The sequence below is a fragment of the Manduca sexta genome, chromosome 15 (assembly GCF_014839805.1).
Source record: "Manduca sexta isolate Smith_Timp_Sample1 chromosome 15, JHU_Msex_v1.0, whole genome shotgun sequence".
Lineage (NCBI taxonomy): Eukaryota > Metazoa > Arthropoda > Insecta > Lepidoptera > Sphingidae > Manduca > Manduca sexta.
The window spans coordinates 1,868,483-1,883,592 of record NC_051129.1 but is presented as its reverse complement, the minus strand read 5'-3'; the positions used below and the strand labels follow the sequence as shown (position 1 = coordinate 1,883,592).

At 34.4% G+C, this 15,110-nt stretch overlaps 1 protein-coding gene across 1 annotated transcript in view; it reads left to right on the top strand.

Annotated features, from left to right (window-relative positions):
* The window catches only part of LOC115445178 (beta-1,3-glucan-binding protein), a 12,905-nt gene extending 7,569 nt beyond the window's left edge, over positions 1–5,336 (top strand). The window contains exons 8-9 of the mRNA XM_037438924.1: positions 1,555–1,703; positions 5,118–5,336. Of these exons, the coding sequence (XP_037294821.1) occupies positions 1,555–1,703; positions 5,118–5,318 (350 nt within the window). The 3' untranslated portion in view covers positions 5,319–5,336. The remainder of the gene's footprint in view (positions 1–1,554; positions 1,704–5,117) is intronic.
* Positions 5,337–15,110: the final 9,774 nt, after the last annotated feature.

Genomic DNA, 15,110 nt, shown 5'->3' with positions numbered 1-15,110 from the left:
AATGCACATCGCACACTCGCAAAACTGTATATGCCTATAGCGAAGCGGTACCACAGAATACATCGAAATACAACTAAAGCACCGAAGCGGTATTCCGTATGGTACTTCTGCTCAGTAGTAACCCAAATCTGAAATTAGTACCTAATATGGCGATAGACTAGCCGCCTATTATACCATGGAATGACATCCACACGGCGTGAAAGATAGCTGCATTAGTTGCATCTACCCCTTAACTCTTCAAGGATAAAGAGGCGAGTGTGTAATACTCTCCTGAAAGTTCTGTCAAAAAGATCCGTCAAATTCGGTGCAGCGTGAGATTGACAATAATGTAGTTAGGTCACAGTGACGAAGTAATTTATGTAAAATGTAATTATCATTAGAAGGAGTTGCAGACCGCATGCATATTATTAGTACGTATAAGTTGTACAGGGTTCCCCTTCAGAAAATTTCACCCTTCACCACTATTAGGTCATGTCATTAATCATTAGCCTTTAGAAATTCACTGCTGAACATTCAGGCCTAAAACAGTTAATGAATGAGCAAGTTAAAAAATTTAAAAGTCGGAAGCCAAGGTCTCATAATCTTTAAATTTATCTACTTTAAAATAGAAATTATACTAAGATGAAATTCATGTTTTATCAGGAACACAATTTTAAAAATATATTAAATAACCTTGAAGGATAAAACCTCTAAAAGGAAACAATTTTAACAAAAATGAAACCGCTTTCAAAAACCACTCAAAAACAAAAAATAATTTCACATAACAGATACATATATACTGGATACCAATTTTGGAGTCGGTGCCTAATTAAAATTGCTAGTCAAACATACAAAAAAAAAACATTCATGTCGAATTGGTAACCTCCTTCTTTTTTGAAATCGGTTAAAAATAAATAAAAGCTGTTTGTTTTTCCTATTATACTCCGGTTATTTTTTGTTATGGTATCTGATCTATAGATTGGTTCATAGTTGTGCAACAATAAAAAGTATGATTTTTATTATAACAATGTAAAACAAAACAATCTGTCCCAAATAATTTTTCCATTAGTATTATAAATATATATATTTTTTATTTCCGAATATAAAATAATCTATAATCATTTACTTATGTTTCCATGTTTCCATTAATTGTGTCCTTTATGTACGTAACTTCTTGTCTAGCCAGAGCTAAATATTCATGATGCACAAAACGGAATGCGCGACAAACATATAAATTAACTATATTATAGTGTCTGTTCGCTCCCTTCCGTCTGTGTGCGTACCGCTTGTATGTAGTTGTAATTGGTACACTATTTCTATCTAGTGTTAGATTTGCTTATCTTAACCTCTTTCGAGATCTGCGTACGGAGTACTTTTTAACCACTTTTAAGGCGGTTAATTACCCTTTTTATGTTTTTTTTTTGTGAAATTTCACCTCGTGGCTTATTAAATTAAATTTTTAAAAAAATTGCGTCCCATTTCGTAGTAAGGTTGCAAAAGCTACCTACCTAACTAAATAATAGTAACTATGAACTTTACTGTTATGGAAGAAACTGACCTAAAGTACTTTTCCAGAGCACATAGTGCTAATGGTGGATGATGAGGAATGGGCCCGAGTGGAGCCGACGGCGAGCGGTCTGCGAGGCCAGTTTCCCGCGTCCTGCAGGCAACTGCCACAGATGTTGCTACGCGCCGGCACGTCGATGGCTCCCTTCGATGATTACGTGAGTTTTTATGACGTCATAATATATTTTTAACAACCTCGTTCGCGTAGTATTGCGGTACGACAGCCGCGCTGAGGTAAAGGTAACGACCTCCTATCCTGATATATTATTTAGTTAAAATAGGCAAGCTAATTAACAACCATAATTCTACATCCAATGATAAAAGAAGTATAGAGGATGGGTAATATGGTCACGTGACATGCGGCACATTTCCTGAACAAAATGGTGCCGACTCCGCCCCTTACAATAGTGATATGCTAGTACCGAAAATTTTGTATCGACATCGAAGAATTAAGAGAGACAAACAAGCCCCAAAAAGATCAAATACGAAAGGGGTTAGGAACTACCATAATATAAATATAACAAATCATAATGTAAACAAACAAACTGAAACTGATTTATAAGTAACAATTGTTAAACAAAGCAGTACCTGTTGTGACAAACATCCAGTTGTGTTTGATCTATATTTGTATGTTGCACTATTCCTTGCTAAAAATTTAAGTTACAGATTAAGATATTTATTTAATACATGATAAATGGAATAAGATAGCGTAGCCAGCAATTATTTGGTTGGTTTTATTTTATTTTATTATTATGCTCTTTGATCGAGAAACATAACTATGGTTCAGCAAACTAAAATCAATGAGTGTAAAATGGTGGTTAAGATAATCAATTATAATAATTATTTGCAATAACAACAATATGATTATGTATCTATTTCCGTGCATGCAAAGGTTGCTCGAAACATAAGACCGCCAATTGTAAAAATATATCTTACATTTCATCTTTATGTTGTTTCTTTTATGTTTATCTATTCTTTTATGTAACAATTCTAATTTTATTCATAGCAATAAGGTGAGTCGGGGGAAGTGCGCCATAAAATTTTCATAGCTGGATTCAATGCAAAATAATTTCTTTTTGTGCTGACTTAAGAATGTAATTTTATTAATTTAAAAATATTTGGTATTTTGTGATAACAACCTATAGCCATTCAAGGAAATCAGACCATAAATTAATAATATTTTGCTCAAAGTAAAAAAAAATGGTAGTAGGCGCACTTGCCTCCGGAAATGGGGTAAGTGCGCCTGTGTAAAAAAAAACGCCAATATGAAACTATATAAAGAAAACACTGACTTTAGTCCATAGAGAAATAAGTTTTACTCGCATTACTCTTGGATAATTTTTAATCACTCAATATTATAACAAACTATGGCTGTCAAATCAAATTCGGGGTAAGTGCGCCATATATACGTAAATCAGGGCTTGAAAACATTTTAGAATTTGTTTTGATATATAATTTTTTGCTATGTTAGAGTTTTCTGTGCGGATATGTTGGAATAAAAAAATGGTAGCCCTAATATAAAATCCATTTTATTTCTAAAAACTAAAAAAAACATACAAAAATGTAGGAATTAACAATTTTGAATGCGTTACGAACTCAATTACTTAGAATTTGGCCTTATGACATTTGATATGTTTTAGCTGCATTATATCCAGATAACGTGCCTGATCGAACAGTTGCAACCTATTCAGGTAAAGTTGCTCTAGACCAAGGTATTTCAGTTTTTATTTTGTAAAAACGAATTAACTAATACGCCCTTTTATTTAAGTCGGCTCAAAACAAAATACCTTGAGTACAAAAAATTTTGCTGTTAAGTATAACATTTTAATAATAATAATTCATATTAGTAAAACTTATTCTCAAAAAGGTTGGTTATATATGGATCAGGGGCAAGTGCGCCATACGACTATTAACTGTGGCGCACTTGCCCTACTCGACAATTTTTAGGTACATTTTTTCGCATTGCTAAAATATCCTTTATTTTAGTATATATAAATAAAATTCAGATAGGAAGTTAAAATAAAAGGTTTAAACTATGTATTCACCTTACTGGTTTACAGAAATATGTTAAATATCTTGAAATATTTGATGTTATCTTTCACGGGGTCATCTCTGTTTACAGGTCTAAATGACACTTAAAATAAAATGGCGAATAAATCGTGTTAAAATGAACATAGCCATTTATGTTTTTGAGTGGAACTGTATTTCAGTTAGAAGCATAGATGTAAGATTGCGGTAATTGTATAACATCAATAGTTCTCGATTTTTTTAGGGTAGGTGCACTTACCCCGTCGGCGCACTTGCCCCACCTGACCTTATATTAAAGTAATATTACTACTTATTAGGTGAAGTATAATAATCATTACTATTTTACTTATCGCGAATATTGTTGGAAAACAGTTATCTTTACTCGCGTTAATTAAACGTGTGGTTTATGCATATCTTCTCAAAATGTAAAGAAATATGTATTTGGTGTAGGATTCCAATCACGTCGCTCAATATTCTCAATTCATTTTGCCTTGGTTTTTAAATTTTTTGGTTATCTTAAAAAATATTCTAATTTCACTTAGTTTGTCCTTCTGAATAATACAATATTGATGTGTGCTCTAACATTCTTTCAAAGACAAAAACCGTAACTGATAAACGGGCGTCTGTTAAAATATCGATATCAATAATTTCTAAACAAATCCACCCACCCATCCCTAAGCTCGTGTGTAAACAAACATAATGATTATAATGTGTATAAATCACGCCTAAAAGGGTCCAAAGCTTAACAAACCAGATCCACATATCATTTTAATTGATAAAAACACATCCAAAAGTAAATATACAAAGATATTTGCTAATTTTCGGTAAAACAGTTACTAACCTATGAAAATATATTTCGGGGTCTTTCTTGCGTGAATTCGATTTGCATCCTTTCACACAACACTGAGTCATTTTCGAAACTTAACAAATACACTAATAAACACACTGAACAATTGAGAATATGATTATATTACTTTAAATTCAATATTTATGAAGATTTGTTTACATCGTCTGACACTACATGTACTTGCCGACTGGCCAGCATAAAATGAGCGTTTCTGCCGCAAGGCGGTCCCAGTGTGTTGAAGTAAACGAAATAGTGCCATATGCGAAGAAAGCAATTATTTTTGTCTTTTTGTTGCGTTCCAAATAAGCTTTGAGTAAAAGAGATAGACATATATATTGACAATTCTGCGTCGATTTCCCTAACATAAATATAACTTATTCATATAGCTAACTTTTGAGGCCTGTCCTCTTTATATTTAGTCATTGTCTACATCCAACAAATATTAAATTGATATAAATCTACAAGTCAAAATGACTGACGTTTTTCTTTTTTCACTTGATTGAAGATAGATGGCGTCTTAAGATCAGTGTTGCAATTAATTCATTTCAACATATCCGAATAACATTCTTCGAAGCTAACTGTCCTATAATGCAATACCACAACTAAAAACAAAATCCGATAATCAAACTCTAAACATTATTACTTAACACTATTTTCAATTTGGAAATAGTGATATAATATTGTATATGTATTTCAGTTCTACCTAACTCTGGGCGTGGCGGCTGGCAGCATCACAGAGTTCCCGGATGGCTCGGTCACCGTCGGGGACAGGATAAAGCCATGGCGCAACAGCGCTCGGAAGGCCATGCTCAACTTCTGGCAGGACACAAACTCTTGGCTGCCTACCTGGCTGCTGTCCCGGCTTGAAGTCGACTACGTCAAAGTAGTCGCGCTCTAATATACGAGATTTCTAGTCGCTTTTGTTTTATTCACCCGAATTTATATAATAATATTAATATCAGCCCTATATTATATACTATCCCACTGCTGGGCATGGGCCTCCTCTACTACTGAGAGGAATTACGCCTTAGTGCACCACGCTGGCCTAGTGCGCATTGGTCGACTTCACACACCTTCGAAATTCCTATAAAGAACTTCTTAGATGTGCAGGTTTCCTCACGATGTTTTCCTTTACCGTTAAAGCGAAGATAATTCACAAAGAATACACACATGATTTTAGAAAAGTCAGAGGTGTGTGCCCTTGGAATTTGAACCTGCAGACATTCGTCTCGGCAGTCCGTTCCGCACCCAACTAGGCTGTCGCCCCTTTTTTCGCCTAAAGTTATTTAAAAAAAACTTCCAGGAATAAACTATTTTCAATTATAAATATGATAAACAAAAACAAACTGGCCAAGTGCGAGTCGGACTCGCGCACCGAGGGTTCCGTACAAACCTGTAGGTAAGTAAAAGTTCGCTCATAGTGACAATCGAGTCATAGTTATGGTACTTATTTTTATTGCAAAATGAAATCCATAACATTACAATATGGAAAGCTGGGGTAGCATATATTAAAGACAAAGGTCTATAAATTTAAGGTTTTTGGAAATTTTCCTTTATATGTGCTATAAAACATTGCTTCATGCCAAGTTTCAAGATTCTGGGTGAACTGGAAGTACCCTTTACACCCTTTACCCTCTACGCGTTCCTGAGAAAAAAGGTCGTGACAGACGGACGGACGGACAACAAAGTGATCCTATAAGGGTTCCGTTTTTCCTTTTGAGGTATGGAACCCTAAAAATTAAACACAAAGGTCTAAATAATTTAGGTTTTCGGAATTTTTCCTTTATATGTGCTATAAAATATTGTTTCATGCCAAATTTTAAGATTCTAGGTCGACTGGAAGTACCCTTTAGGTTTTGATTCTCTTGCGAGTAGTTGCGAGTTTTGCTGTTTCTTTTGATTGCGTTGACATAGAAGTTTGATTTTGTTACAGCTTAAAGGTATTATAAACCTAAGTATTTGATATGAATTTCAATTTAATACCTCTAGGCGTTCATGAAGAAAGGGGTAGTAACTTTAAAAATATTCTTATTATACGATGTATTTAACTACAAATTTACGGTTTCCGAAATTTTTCCTTTATCTGTACTATAAGACGTTGCTTCGTACCGAATTTCAAAATTCTGAGTTAACGGGTAGCACCCTGTAGGTTTTAATTCCCTTGTGAGTTTCGAAAAATTAGCGGCATAAATAGCTGTATCTTTTGATTGCGTTGACTTAGAAGTTTGATTTTTCATACTTTCAAGAGACAGTAGACATGAGTATTTCATATAAATTTCAGCTTAATACCTCCACGCGTTCCTAAGAAAAAGGGTCTTGACAGACGGACGACGGACGGACGGACGGACAACAAAGTGATATTATAAGGGTTCCGTTTTTTCCTTTCGAGGCACGGAACCCTAAAAATATGCTAAACAAAAAGAAATAAAAATCGTTATCTAAATATAAATTTTATTCACATGAAAACATTAAGTAATTACCTACGATGACTCTATAATATACAGCAATATTAATCATAAAATAGACATGTCATCGATTTCAGTGTCTCCGTGTAAGCTGTGTTGAGTACAATTATTCCGTTCAAAATAATTAATATACAGTAAATAAAACATGATCAAAAAAGTAGTGAACTCTCTCAAGCGCTGCAGCTCGCTGTCTTCGCTACACATTATAATGAACACGCGATTCTTCTTTGGCTGCTTCTTTGAGTTCTCGAACAATAAGTGTGCTTCGGTCGCAGGCAGAATTTACGCTTTATGTTGGGTTGCTACCGTTTCTGTAACCTTCATACCCCACAATTATATTGAGCAATCAACGGGCTACATATTGAACACAATAGTGTGTCACATCGAGCATTTTGCATATATTCTAGCCTGCATTAGTACAGGGCAGAAATATTTTTACGATTTTTATGAAGATATGCAAGCTCTAAATGCAGATTTACCTGAAATAAAACATGATAGTCCCATCGCAATGGTCATATTTATTGTTACTTTGACTGGTGATAGCCTATACGTTTTTTTATTCGAGACCGGCAATAGTTTTATAAGAAATGTAATAGTCACTGCAACGAATATTTGTTGTATGAGTAATATTATATTATTTGAACTCATGTTTTACCGACTGAAGTCTCTTCGTAAAACATTAAAAAAGGAATTGAAATCGACGTGCGTTTCAATTGATGACTCCGAAGAACATAGGGCTGATATTATAAATAATTACATGCAAATATACAAAAAAATCGCCACATCAGCAGAACAAGCTACGAACAGCTTCTTCTTCGCTACAATGGTATGCAGAAAAAAATAAATCATATGTTGAAAATAATTCTTATCTAAACACATAATTTTTTAATTTTCAGACGCTGCTGGCTTTTGTGATAAGATTTTGTAGGGCATTAATATATTTTTACCAAATTATTTTGTTCAATATAAGCTTCACCATCAATGTGAGTACCTATCTAGTAGTAGTAATAGTACCTGAACAATAATTATAATTAATTATATTAGTTGATTTAAATCGTGATAGTATTCAATAAGTATAGGTTATAATATACATTTTGTCTCAATTCTAATCTTACTTACTCCTTTTTTGGGCTTTCTTAGACTTACTATCTTATGCCTCAGGACGTCACGATGACGAACGCAGTGTAAAGCCACGCAGTAATTCGTAATTTCAATCTTCTGAGTGACAATTGTTTATGCGTTTGCATCACTTACATTAAAACTAACTCACTTGTTTTTCATTCGGTTATATAATAACCGTTTCCAAGAGCTATTACAATCCATAAAATTTACTGTACCCGTATATAGAAGTTTATATACGGGTATTATAAACATTGTGTTGTAGGTATGTTCTTATAAGTATATATTAGGATTGTGTACAGAACTTTGCATCCAAATAGACCTTAATTATTTTATCGGCGAAATCGATTACCAAGGATATTTTTAATATTGTTAGTAATTGGCACTCATTTTCACATATTTAGATGGGTTCTAACTTTCACCCTTCACAAGTTATAGGTACTCTAATATTTCGTCCTGTACATATCTTATGTTTTCATAGCTTTATTTCTTTATAACTCCGATTCTAATTGAGATAGGTACGCGATTCGTTTTGATCTAAGTACCTTCTGGGACGAGCTTTTATATTTGAGATAATTTCCATTTACATTAGTTAAGACGACGGGAATCTAGGTGTGACCATTAAACTGTTGCAGAGTTTAATGGTCGTCTAGACGCAAATATAATCTTTTATTAAATGCATTCTATAAAAAATAATCCCGTCATTGTTATTCAATTTATTGAACATATGATTTTTTTTTAATTTGTACCAGTTTACTTCTTCAGAATTTTCACGATCATTACTTTACCTTTTGCATCGGGATTCATGGCACAAAGCGTCAATAATGAAATGAACAAAATCAAACTGCTGTTGGGGAAGGAGCTTCTGACGTGTGCAGGTGTGTTAAGAAATCTTATTTGATAGGAAATTATGTACTTAGTACTTACCTATAGAGTGTAGACAATGATATTTAAAAAGTATAGATATTTACGTCTTACCCCAAAAGACCAAACGTAAAGTGTTCCGTGTGTACACAATGTAAAGATGTATTCTTTACATTTCACTACATGGACAGGTCGTGAAAAAAGAGGACCTATTTAAACCGGTATGAACAAAAAAGTTTGCTACTATTTGATATTACTAGTATATGAAATCGTCCCAATTGAGATAATTATGAATCTTCAAACTGTGCATGTTAATGGCAAACCTATTCATAGTATTTGAATATCATTGCCTACAAGTAAATATGTTATATGCAACAGTGGCGAAGGCTCCATATAACCCGATTCCTGTCTGCTTCCCTTTATGTAGAATTCATCTAGAATCTAATTTTCATCAGAACGATTTGCAGAGCGCATTTATGCATATTGTTAGTACTTAAGTATATGTTGTGTCGGGTTTCCTTTTAGAAAATTTCACCCTTCGCCACTGATGTCAGATATTCGAAGCTTCGATGCAGACAACCCCTACCAGCTCCTTCGTGTACACTCGCCTTATATATCCTCTTTATCAGGTTCCTTTCATCCATCCTCTGCAAATGCCCAAATCACCTTAGCCATACCCTTAACACTATTCTCTTTCACTCCAGACATGTCTATCACCACAGTCTTCCTCGCTCTATTATTTCCAGTCACCTCACACATGCTTCTCGACGCTCTCATTTCTGCAACAACCATCTTTCACTACTATACCTCTGAGTTGGCAATAACACCTTATACTATCTATAGTTGTTGCGTGACCATTGCAATCTGTATATTTATTTACAGACACTTTACACGCACTATGTTTTTTTTAAACGTGCACAGCAAATTGATTTGAATGTATTGAACGCTCTCGAGTAGTCTCTTTAGATCGCCCTATAGTAGTATCTCCTAAGCCACCGATAGTATTTTCCACACTCATTTTACACTTAACAGATGTCAGCTGGAACTTACTTTACGTCAAATTCATCATAGATAGAAAATTACCTTACTGCATAATAGTACAAACCGTTGTTTTGAAAATATTTGATGAGTCTTACAATTATAGAAATCTTATGGTTTATTAAACCAGATTATCTTCTTATAAGTGGAGATATCACAGTTTGACCTAAAGCACAAAGTAATCACATTTTAAAATAATATGAGTACCATTAATGAATTATTATTTTTTATTAACAGGTGGCAATTTGAGAGATATAATCGAAGACTCGCTCAACTTCTTAGAGCTGCGCCCTATGAAAGTGTCAATACTGATAATCTTCACTCTGGACACGGCTTTGTTTTTTAAGTTCATCTCTATGACCACGTTTTCTGCTGTAGCGATTATTCAGTTTACACATTTACTTTAATAATCACACATTATAGTTAAACTTACTTTCTTTAATTAAGTATGATTTCTTATGTTTACGCGAATGTTAGACATTGAAAATAAAACTATTTTGCGGATTTTTTCGCAGTTTTTATATTATTATTTTCTCCCGACGTTTCGAAGACTTTGCAGCCTTCATGGTCACGGGGGAGGGGGGGGGGGCTGAGTTGTTGTTCATCCGTAAAGTCAAAGTTACAATATCTATCTACATTTTACAAGTATACAACTTTTTAAAAATTTAGCTGTTGACGGTCCGATCTACGCAGAATGAGCTCACAGTGTCTTGAGATCTAGAGTCGAGTCTGGAAACGTCGGGAGAAAATAATAATATAACCCCGAAAAAATCCGTAAAATAGTTTTATTTTCAATATTCTTTAATTATATTTATACTAGCTGTTACCCGCGGCTCGACCCGTTGACAAGGAAGTGTAAAAAGTAGCCTATTGCGGAGCTTGAAGTTTTTATTAATGAAAATCAAAATCGGATAAGTAGTTTTGAGCTACATTTCAAACTCTTATTTTAACCTTAAGGACGAATTTCCAAAAGTCCCTTGTGCTCACTCAATGTTCACTTTGCAATATTTCATGTTTCTAAAGACTATACAGCTAGATTTACATCATTTTAGTTCGAATTTTATTGAACAACTATTGTAATATTTGTCCTACGTGTTATATGCATCATATTGTAAATTCCTTGTTAGTTTTTGTTTTGAATAATTGTTGTAACATCGCTACTTTGGTAGGAACTAGATCTTTCTTTTAGACATAGGTTATATTAATGCACAAAGCTGCTTGAACACATAATGTGACGAAATAAATCATTAATATTATAAGTGTATTCACCATAAAGTTAGTTATTGTGGCAATAATGGCGTAGAATGGATTGGCGACACCCAGGGGACATATTGTTCCGTTAAATGATTTATTATGACATATATAATATTATGTAAAAACTGCATGAAAATTATAAAAACGGTACCGCAAACAAGAACAACTACAAGAATAGTTGTAATTGTTATTTATTATTTTTGCCGGGTATTCAGCTTGCGTCCCCTTGAGCCCTGAGGATGGGTACCACGCTCCCCTTTACCTCCCTCCTTGTTTAATCTCTCCGGATAGAGACGGCCTTGACAGAAAAATCACAGCCGTAGTAAACAGCAGTTAGTTATTTTCAATACTGCATTCTGTAAATTTTTTTTGACCAGAAGTGCGATGAAGTTGTCGTCTCTTGAAGCCTGGCACGCATATCGCTAACCCCCATCCCACCCTATGACTACTGAGTAATTATTCTAAATTATAATTAATATTCTTTGTGTTTATTTTCATTCATAGAATCAATAGATTTATCGCGTGACCTTGTGTGGGTGTCATTTACGATGTGCTCGTGGCCCCATGTGAAACAGGTATAAAAATACACTATTGGACCGATTTAGAGTTTGTTGTTTTCATTATGAAATTAAGATTATTACCTATAGTATAATAAAAATAATTTTCACAAAAAATTAAACCGCCTTCAAAAAACCACTCAAAACCAAAAAATAATTTCTCATAACAAGTATATATTGGATACCAATTTTGGAGTCGGTGCCTAATTAAAATTGCTAGTTAGCTATATTTGTTGCATAGTCCATCTATGAGCTAAATTTCTTTCAAATCAATTAAAAGGAGTAGGTTTGCGTGTACTACTAACAAACATACACAGTGAAAGGTGTAATACCAAGCACATATATGGTGTTTCATCTTTTTCTTTCCTCTTTATTCGGGGCAGGGAGTGTAATACACCCACATTTGACCAGCTATATGTAACAGGAGAAGAATTTGGGTAGTGTAAGGTTCACAAATTTAAATATATCCTTAATAGCTTCCATTTGCTGTGCTGCGGTGGTGTGTTCATCTCTGGTGACGATCTGACTTGCTGACTTTTTACGCTGGCAGCACATTGTTTTCGTATATTCGTAAATGTATTTATCTAGCTTAACTAGCAATTTTAATTAGGCACCGACTCCGAAATTGGTATCCAATATATACCTATTATGTGAAATTATTTTTTGGTTTTGAGTGGTTTTTGCAGGCGGTTTAATTTTTTGTTAAAATTATTTCTATTATTTTTTGATATAATGTAATTGTTGACTTATCAACTTTCTTTTTTTTATCTTACTAGCTGACCCAGTGGCCCGAATAGCAGAATAATTATTTAAAAAAAATTTAAAGAATCGACTGTTAGGCGGTACGAATTATTATATTACCATCGTTTCGAAGACAGACTATTTATATAGCGATTTATATTACACGGCGGTTACTTAAACCCTACTTACAAATTTGAAGAACATGTACATAATCGATTTCGATAATATCCAGGGGTTGCCGACAAGAATGACCTGGGTTTTGGAAGGATTAACCAACAGAATCATTTTTAATTATTTACAATTATAATTGATATTTTACACGGTTGTTTAACAGCTTATTGATTGCACTATACGCGACTATCTTCAGATTTGACCTAAACACCTAGGTTTTGTTTTCATTGAATATTTAAATATTTCGTGCAAAGGTGCAAAACTTTGACAGCGATTTCCCACACATCTGAAATTTTGAGTTATTTCGTTGTTTTAATAAACGTGCGAAGTGTGTGCAATATACAGATGCACTCTCTGTTCTTTCACTCATAGTCCGGTGAGACGGCAATTCAACATAACCGAAGAGATATCAATTCTGTATATCTGATTTCAAGCAGACTGCTTCGGTGGCGTAGTTGTACTGCATGCCCGGTACGGCAGCGCTCTGAGGTCCTGGGTTCGAATCCCGGGTCGGGCAAAGTGATATTTGGGTTTTTCTGCTCAGTATCAGCCCGGAGTTTAGAAATTGTGCCCGATATGGCGATAGGCTCGCCCCCTATCACATCATGGGACGGAACACGCTTGGCGAAAAGTGGGTGCCATGGTTGCGCCTCTGCATACCCCTTCGGGGATAAAATGAGTGATTTTGTGTTGTGTGTGATTTCAAGCAGGCCTGTATAATTGTGTCGATTGACGTGAGATAATAATTCCACGTCACGTGATACTATCTAATGAAGTGGTCACTTACCTTCAGGTGGTAGGACTCCCACATACCACCTTTATTAGTGGTAGGTCTTTCATATGTGAGAGTCCGCCCGGCTCGTTAGCACCGCATTGTTATTTCTGCCGCCAAGGACCAGTGTGTAGTCACTGTTGTGTTCCGGTTTGAAGGACAATATAGCCAGTGTAACTACAGGGCCCTTATTCTGTATGATAGTGTAAACGCGTAACGCGGCCGTGTCATGTTATCTTCGAGAAATGTGCGTGGAATGGTATTCTGTAAGCCAAATTTCTATAGTCCTTAACATGATGCGTTGTGTTACGTGCTTGTTACACACTGTCAAAATAACGTGCGGGATAGAGAATAAGGCCCCAGGACATAATAAGATATCTCATGTCTCAGGATGGCGAGCGCAGTGGAATACTGAACAATACTTTGTATTTCAAGGTGTTGGATGGTGTCTACTGTTTATGGGCGGTCGTATTGCTTACCATCAGGCGAAGGGCAAGCTCGTCTGGTCATTCAAAACAATAAAAAAGGTACAGTAACTTAGCCGTCCTCAGTAAAAGTGCCAATATAATTAAAGACTATGTGGGAAATACAAAAACAAATACACAAGATTCAGACTATTTTATTTGCCAAGTTCACTTGATCCGTCTGTTTAGTAGAAGTCGCTATAATCAACAGAGAATTAAAACTTTCTCGATAATTGAACGCGTGAAGAATACATGTCGCTTCAACAAGTTGTTTGACGCAAAACCAGCACAGGTAATACAGTATATGACGTAATATTTTCGAAATAAGACCAAAATCAACAAATAATCTAGCCATCTTCAGATTAATCTGGGTACAATAACCAATCAAAAATCATCCGTAAGTACCTATTTATTAAATCTATTATTAAAATTAACCAACAGGAAAGTTTTGATTTCGGCTGCTAATCTGCATTTACATATCATGTATATTTATTAGTGTATTTTTGGATGTCTCCAACATATTTACCGAACTTGTTGAAGTAAAATATATTCATAGTTTGTAGGTATCTCTAAGTTAAACTCTATATTACAAAGATGTGAAAAGAGTTCAGAATTATGTATTTAGAATACAAAATATCGACTGGGATTGCGTTCGTCGATTCTGTTAAACACCAAGTTACTTTTCCATTAAAATTAAAATAAAATATCGTCAAAACACATTCAGATATAAAACTGTTATCAAAATAATAAATAATCATACAACTGATTTAATTACAAAATCGTTTTAATTAAATTATATAATTAAATATGATTAAGGATAGCGCATATATGGCGGAGTGCAGCGCAGAGAATTTTTTACTGTCAATCTATAATCAACATTCTTTCATTGAAATAAAATTCAAAATCCATTAACACAAGAATAAATTGCATTAAATTTTGTGTTAATGGACTTTGACTAGTATTTCAATCGAGACAATGTCGATAATAGTTTGACAGTAAAAATTCTCTGCGCCGCACCCGCCATATATGCGCCGGCCCCTAGTCGATTGTTCATCAATTTATTTTATCACTCTTGATGTTCCATTGTCACATTTTCTAATCACAACCACGACCGCATTCCCAATCAAATTTATAAAACACTACAAATACTTTGATCAAATTTATAATCTATAATTTAAATGTAACATTTTTTTGTAACTTCTATATTTTTGAAACTGCCCTATCGTGCCTTACTGTCTACAGAGA